The 8,411-nt window shown below is 45.0% G+C and overlaps 1 protein-coding gene across 1 annotated transcript; it reads right to left on the bottom strand.

Annotated features, from left to right (window-relative positions):
* Window positions 1-4,854: 4,854 nt before the first annotated feature.
* On the bottom strand, window positions 4,855-6,199 carry LOC137640421 (uncharacterized). The gene is made up of 2 exons (XM_068372979.1): window positions 6,193-6,199; window positions 4,855-5,336 (listed from the first exon to the last, which is right to left on the bottom strand). The coding sequence occupies exons 1-2, from the start codon at window positions 6,197-6,199 to the stop codon at window positions 4,855-4,857; spliced, it is 489 nt and encodes a 162-aa protein (XP_068229080.1).
* Between the last annotated feature and the right edge of the window lie 2,212 nt (window positions 6,200-8,411).

Raw genomic sequence — 8,411 nt, 5'->3', positions numbered from 1 at the left:
AGCCGCCAAACAGACGTTCGCCGAAATGGAGGAAATGGGCCTTTGCCAAAAGGCCTCCAGCCCATGGTCGTCACCCTTACACATCGTTCTGAAGAAAGACGGCTCCCTCCGTCCGTGCAGGGATTACAGGCGCCTGAACATGCAAACAGAACCGGATCACTACCCCCTCCCAAACATTGCCGACGTGACCTCCTACCTGCACAAAGCGAAGGTTTTCTCTACGCTCGACCTCCTGAAGGGGTATTATCAGGTGCCTATGAACCCAGAAGACATCCCCAAGACCGCCATCACCACTCCGTTTGGTACATACACCTTCAATTACTCCTGTTTTGGCTTTTGTAATGCTGGGGCAACGTTTCAACGTCTCATGGATGGCATCTTAGGGGACCTCCCTTTCTGTGTATGTTATGTGGACGACATACTTGTGTTCTCTTCCTCAAAAGAGGAACACCTCCGTCACCTGCGCATCGTGCTCGACCGCCTGCAACAAAACGTCCTTGTAGTCCGGTACGACAAGTGTACCTTTGTTCGCCAACGAAGTGTCGTTCTTAGGGCACTGTATCACTTCTGAAGGAGTCCATCCCCTCCCTGAGAAGGTAGCAGCCGTTCAGAACTTCCCCACGCCCTCGACCGTCAAAGCTCTGAAGGAATTCTTGGGCATGATCAACTATTATCACCGTTTTCTGCCAGCCATTGCTGCCACTCTTGCTCCCCTCTACGCCTCCCTCAAGGGCAAGCCAAAGGACCTGAAGTGGGGTCCCCTTCAAGAAGCAGCCTTCTGCAATGCAAAGAAGGCCCTATCAACTGCTGCGGCTCTCACTTTTCCTATCCCACATGCCCCTCTCCTTCTCTCCACCGATGCCAGCGACGTCGCTATTGGTGCAGTACTCGAGCAGGTGGTCAACGGCTCGCCCCGCCCATTGGCCTTCTTCAGCAGAAAACTGTCCAAGGCAGAATCGGGTTATTCTACTTTCGATCGAGAATTGCTGGCGGTGCACTTGGCTGTCCGTCACTTTCACCATTTCTTAGAAGGTACGCCCTTCGTACAGACCACATGCCTCTGGTGCACGCCTTCACTCGACAGTCTGACGCCTGGTCCGCCCGTCAACGCCGACATTTCTCCGCCGTGGCTGAATACAATTGCACCCTCCAATACGTCCCTGGGAAAATGAATCCCGTTGCCGATGCCCTGTCAAGAAACACGTTGGCTGCCGTTCAACTGGGATTGGATTACAAAGCCCTGGCTGAAGCCCAACGACAGGATCCAGAGTATCAAGCTTGTAGGACATCCTGCACGTCCCTCCGTTGGGAAGACTTTCCCCTCGAAGACTCCAACATCACCCTCCTCTGTGACGTCAGTACTGGTAGACCGCGACCTTGGATTCCTGCTCCCATGCGCCGACAGGTGTTTGATTTCATTCACGGCCTTTCACATCCCTCGTGCCGTTCTACTGCACAGCTGCTGAGGGCAAAGTTCATTTGGCACGGCATTTCTAAGGATGCTAAGGATTGGGTCCGCGCCTGTACTTCTTGCCAAATTTCCAAAGTACATCGACACACGGATTCAGGAGTGGGCTTTCCTCAACCTCAGCGTCGTTTCGCACACATTCACGTCGACGTTGTAGGCCCCCTACCCACATCACAAGGACATCGTTACCTGTTTACCATCATCGACCGCTCCACTCGTTTGCCTGAAGCCATTCCCATGGAAACTGCAACGTCCGCCTCATGTACATCTGCCTTACTCTCTGGATGGATTTCAAGATTCGGTATCCCTGAGCATATTACTTCTGACAGGGGAACCACTTTCACCTCTCAATTATGGACGTCAATAGCGAATCTCCTGGGCATCACCCTACATCAGACAACGGCCTACAACCCCGCTGCCAATGGAATGGTTGAACGTTTTCATCGCACCCTCAAAGCAGCTTTGATGTCCCGCTGCAAGGATTGCAACTGGTTTACTCAGCTACCCTGGGTCCTCCTGGGACTAAGGACCACTCCTAAAGACGCCCTCAACGTCTCGGCAGCTGAAATGGTGTATGGCGACCAGTTGGTCGTCCCTGCCGAATTTTTTCGTTCTACAACCTCCTCCGACGATCTCCAGCGCATTCGTCACGTCGTGGGAAAATTTACTCCGTGCCGCCAGACTTACAAGCCCCCAGCGAAGCATCACATACCAACGGACTTGCACTCTGCAACGCACGTCTTCCTGCGCAACGACACTAGCAAGCCACCACTAACGCCCCCTTACACGGGCCCTTTCCTTGTGATCCGACGCAGTCCGAAAGCATTCCTACTAAACATTTGGGCAAAGAAGACTGGGTTTCCATTGATCGTCTAAAACCTGCTTATCTTTTGCCAGATGACCCGCCTACAGTTCGCTTCTCTAGATCAGGGCGCCCTATTTAACATGTACAGTATGTCATTTTTAGGGGGGGAGCCATGTACCAACTGTGTGTCACACAATTGTACATAATTATTTTGTATATATTATGCTTGTATCTGCGCTCTTCCCTCGCACTAAAAAGAACCTGAATGATCATGTCTCCGGTTTTGCTCTGTAACATTGTCTGTCTCTCGAACAGGTTATGTCCTGTTGCCTTGAGGTTTTGTATATAAAGGAGAGTGTTCCTTAATAAACAACTCAGTTGATTGCATCCTGCCTTTGAGTTCACAACCCTCTCTCGGCCCGTCACAAAGCTATGTATGTTTTTGTTTTATAGTCAATTAATACTTCGGGTGGAAAAAATAGGCTCATATATGCTAATTCCCTTTTTTTCTCTTTCGATGCATACCTTCGCTCAAGTTACAATGAATTCTTAGCTTAAAATTTTTACTTATATCTTTGTGATACATTTTCGCTGAACGGATGGAATCCGAATTGGGGAATAATAAAAAACACACGGATCTATGTTCAGGTAATGATACCAAGATTTGTTTAATTGTCTAATCGTTACACCATTATAAACCTGCCTCAAGTAATTTCGTACATTTCACAGAAGGTAATAATTTTTTTCTAAGCAAATTATAACTCCCATAAGCAGTAATTGATAAAAAAAAAAACTACCTTTCTTGACCATTTTTTAGCGTCGGAATATATTTCGCCTGTTGAACAAAAGCCGTCTGAGGATGTCTACTCCTTGGTAAGAAAGGTTGTCCTTAAAAGGATTATAACAGCTGTCTGTATTCAAATCCAGTGCACCGGACGAAAGGTATTCTCTTTATCTAGGAATATATTTGTTTCGCTTCTTGAATGGAATATTTTGGACACATTTGAAAAAAAAAAAAAATCTAGGCAACCCTTTTGGCTGATGCATTTGACATTATTGAGAGTAATAAGAAACTTGATCTTTCTTATAACCAGTTTCCTGAGGCTAAACTAACTAGTTTAGCTTTCGGTAACGTGAAATTAAAAGTTTTGATGGACCTTGATGCTTATGGAGGTGTAGACCCAAACAGTATTTTACTGTTTTTTTTATAGTAACAGCTGATTTCTAGACGCCTAAATTGTCTGTTTTTTTTTTTTCCGTAGGTTAGCAAGTTCTTTTTTTTTTTTTACTTGGAGAATTGTTAACTTTACTTCACTACTATGAGATTCAGGGCCTCTGTAACACGGTTTTTTCGCAATAATTGTTTATATGTGAATTTCATAAATATAACGCTTATTCAGAATGCACATTATATCTACACATAAATTTTGACTCTATTCTGCATTACGTAGGTTGAATAAATTTGGTACTTATAATATAAAAGTGACGTTTTTGGAAAACGGGCCAACTTACTCAGAGAAAAGGTTTCGAACGCACTCGTTACGTAACTTATGAGCGCATTTCTTCCCTCTTTCTCGATCGATGATTGGCTATACATAACGAAGGCTATACCTCTGCCAACAATGACACAAAAGTTTAAATAAAAAGCAAAGCAGTACACCTTTATGAACTCTGAAACCTCTCCACTGATGATTGTCATAATGAACAAATCAACAAAATATGTTAATAAATACAAAAACACTTCGATTATTAGTCTAACTCCCAAAATAAGTTTCCTAAGAAATTACAGTCTACTTTATAGGTCACAATCAGATTGACAAGGTGTCGGGAATAGTTGGTAATTTTCATAAACGTAGTAGACAAGCTTGATTTGATAACTGCTATATCCAATGTCAAGCAATTTTTATTTATTGTCTATCTATATACCTATTTATTGTAAAAAAAAAAATAGCCGGTACCGTAGTTTGGCTTTAAACATTCACCAATAATTATCGTCAGAATGATGACTTCTTGAGGCTCCACCCACTTTGGCCTCGTTATATTTCAGGATAACACTGAAGGCTATCATAGGCATTGTTGGATCAGAGAATTTAAATTCTGGGTATAAAAACTAATTTTTCTAGTAGTTTTAAGAAGTGCTAAATGATCCTCAAGGATCCCAGCAAATGGCCTAAACATTTAATTCATGTATACTACTATTGCGGCACTACTGCTACAGTAGTATTACTACGCTAACACAGATACCCCACCCACATTTATGTATCGTTCCGCCATTCATAAACTCTTTGTCATGTTTTTTCACTGTGCAATAAGCCATGGCCTCCTCAGAAATTAAGTTTAACATTAGATGAAAGGTTATTTCATTAAGCTGACAAATTATGGCAACTGGATATGTTATTGCCGATGTTGAAGCTAAAGATAAAGTATGGTATCATTCCTTCATTGCATTATCATCTTTACTACTATTTGTTTTGCTACATTTAGTAATCATTTTGAAGGATAAATGAATTATGTTCACTTTACTTTTATAAATTCCCATTAGATGTACAAAAAAAAACTCCTAAAACTATTCATGATTTATTTACAAAATGCAGTCATCATCACTCTCGAGGAAAAGATCATCTTCCCCGTCGTCCTCATCGTCACTGGCCAGGCTAATGATGACTGGTTCTACTGTCTCTCGGATATTGTCCGACTCCCAATACTCCTCTTCGAAATGACGGGATTGTCGAACTGCTCCTGCCCACACTTCTGGGGTAACAGAAAGCCTGGCTTCCTCCAACCTGTCCTGCAGGTCGGATCGAGTAAATCGACGGAGCGAGGAACGTACGTGTCTCTTCATGAACCCCCAGACCTGTTCAATTGCATTGAGCTCGGGGTGAGCGGGGGGCAAACGCACAACCTCATGGCCCCATTCACGGATGTTGTTGTCAATCTCATACCTTCGCTCCGGCCGATTCTTTTGGCAAATAAGCAGCAGCTCCGAGCGTGTGGCAGAAGGTCGGAACGATATCCTGCGCTGTTCTAGCCACCCGACGAGAGAACATATTACAACATTATTACCTTAAAGATAGATCATAAATTGTTTCATGTAGTACAAGCAATAAAGTGCAAGTTGATCAAGTTCCCATTAAAATAGGTTAATTGACTCTTAGAACAATTTATATATATATATATATATATATATATATATATATATATATATATATATATATATATATATATATATATATATATATATATATATATATATATATATATATATATATATATATTTGTCTCACACTTAACCTGTATAACTTAATTCAGCCGATCACATCTGTGTCGGCTCCAAACAGATGTAACTAATTAGGTGACTAATTATCTTACCCTCATTGATTGTGACCAACCGACAATTGGACCAAAAAGTCTCATTAAGATTGAGTTAATAAAATTAAGGAAATCTCGATAAAGAATGAAACTAAAGCACAATACCTGCAGACTTTTTGGAACGAACGGTCGTCAAAATCTTTAGCCCTGGCGGCTTTAACTGTTTAACAGGTAACTGCTTGTCAATTAGAAAATTGAAAGTTGGTCACGTGGTCCTCTATCCCTCCCCCACCAATGGTGGGGGGGAACATCTCTCCACAACCGGTTATTGAGCCATTCTTTATTCATCTGTTGTCACAGAAGAACGTTTGTGCTTTCGCTCCAACATTCTGATATAATTGAATTCTTTTTGGGGGAGCACCCCGACACCGTCGCAAGCTCCTTTATCTTCAGACCCAGGGAGGTCAAGATTTCGTTCTCTTAATTGTCGACGAGGGAGCTCCCCTGCACCTTCGCAGGACCATGAACCTTCAGACCTAATGAAGTCTTCTCCGCGTTCCAGTCGCAGGAAATATTCTCCTAGAAGCTCGTCTCGCAGTAGGAGGCATACCTCTCATCAGTCCAACTCAAGCATGTCTCTCGAGGGTAGATCCACATCGAGACCCTATCATAGAGACCCATCTCATCACTCTTCAAGCCGCACACCCGGACTTTCATCCCTCAGGTCCCTGAGGGACTCCAGTGTTTCCTCTGACCGAACGTCCAGAAGCCAGTCTTCAAGGAGAAGCAACCGGAGTTGGTCCCATCATTCCCCAGACCACCTTTCTCCTTATTCCAGGTCTCATTGGAAGGACCAGAGACCTAGCCGTTCATCTGTTAGATCCCACCATAGATCTCCTTCCAAACATTCTCGTCATTCCTTATCCAGTAGTACTGGGAGACGTCTCTCTCCAAGCCATTCCCCTTCCAGGAGTAGACATCTTTCGTCTACCAGAAGCCCCAGATCTTCGTAACGTTCTCAGCCAAGGACCCGGCATGATCACAGGTCTCCTTCTACAGGTTCCTCACCCAATGATGGAGATGCAGAATTCTGCAGGAGACTTTGGGCAGCAGCGGAGAAATTTAGAATTCTTCAGGATGATGAGATGGATGACACAGCTCTTGAAACTTTGATCCCTAATTCCTTCAGGGAATTGATGAGTCTTTCCGAAAATGCCTTCCTAGACAGTGTTCGGCAAGGGAAGGAGGTTCCTGCTTCCTCTAAGCCCCCCCTGAATCGTTTTGTTCAGGGTCTGGAGAAGCAGAAGTTTGACAGATTACCCAAATGGACCCCATCAGAACCCTTAGAATTAGCTCGCCAGGGAGTCAGGAAACGAGCAAAGGAAAGATGTCAGGCCGGACGCATTCCATACCCCACCATCGCTCTAGGCAAGACCAAGAGATACCTGCAGCTGGAAGAAGATTCTTACGGTCCAGCTCCCACCCCTCTCAACCCCTCCTTTGGGGACGTGTTACCCTCACAAGTGAAGGGTGAACGTGCCTTGGTTGGTATCACTGTAGAAGAGTGCAAGAGACTGGAAGCCTCCATTAGAAGAATACAGGAGGTTGGGAACATGCTGGCCTGGCTATGGTATGTTTTGACAGCTTTTCTGAAGGAACCTTCTTTCCTCAACGCATCGACCTCTCTACCTACAGATAGCCAGGTCTATTGGGCGCTGCCTTGAGGACCAGATGAAAGAGGCTACTTTCCACGAGGCTTACCTGACTGGTAAAAGAAGGGACCATTATCTCAGCAGAGCCCCTGCTTCTCTCTCCATACGTCATAGAGATCTACTAAGGGAATCCCAGATGTTTGGACATCACCTTTTTGAACCTGCTATTCTGGAGGATGTTCTCTCTCGGGCCCAACTGTCTTCCAAGATGCGGAAGGAAGATACGTTAAATGACTTGTTAAAGAAATCCCTTTCATTTAAGCCGCAACAGAAACATCCCTACCCTCAGAGGGATTCGGGCAAACGCCCTATTCCTCAGAAAGGAGGTCGAGGAAATGATAATAGATATGGGAAGAAGCAGAAGTCCACAGTTGCTGCTTCATCAAACTTCCAAGCCAGGAAGCAGGACAAGGAGAAGGACTTTAGGTCCTCACAGAACCCTGTCCCAAAGGGTTTTCAGAAATAGGGGCCAGTTCCTTCACACGAACACGTACAAGTGGGTTGCTGCTTACAACATCATTGGCAGGCTTGGGAGGCCCTGAATTCGGACCCTTGGGTGACCATCGTACCAAGGGATGGGTACAGGATACCTCTCAAGTCTCAACCACCCTTGACCAGTCATTCGCCACCATCCATCAGTTACTCCGGCAGGTCCGTAAAGCAACAAGCGCTCAGGGAGGAGATGCTTCAGCTGAAGTACAAAGGGCCCATAGAGCTAGCCCCGCCCAACTCCTGGAGTTTTCACAGCCACATGTTTGTGGTGACGAAAGCTTCAGGAGGGTGGAGACCCATCATCGATCTCTCTATCCTCAACTCCTTCGTAGAGATTACGAAGTTCAAGATGGAGACTCCGAAGACGGTTCTTCTAGCTATAAGGGAAGAGGACTGGTTCTTTACCATCGACCTCCAGGATGCTTATCTCCAAGTCCCAATTCATCAGGACTCTCGCCATCTTCTGCACTTCCGCTGGGGAGAGGAGACTTGGCAGTTCAAGTGTCTCTGCTTCGGACTGGCAACGGTTCCTCAGGTCTTCACCAGGATCATGGCCCCAGTTGCAGCCAAACTCCACCGGATGGGTAATCGGATGTGCCGCTATCTGGACGACTGGCTCTTCCTA

The sequence above is a fragment of the Palaemon carinicauda genome, chromosome 5 (genome assembly GCF_036898095.1).
Source record: "Palaemon carinicauda isolate YSFRI2023 chromosome 5, ASM3689809v2, whole genome shotgun sequence".
In the NCBI taxonomy this organism is placed as follows: Eukaryota; Metazoa; Arthropoda; class Malacostraca; order Decapoda; family Palaemonidae; genus Palaemon; species Palaemon carinicauda.
This window is presented reverse-complemented; position numbering and strand designations above follow the sequence as displayed.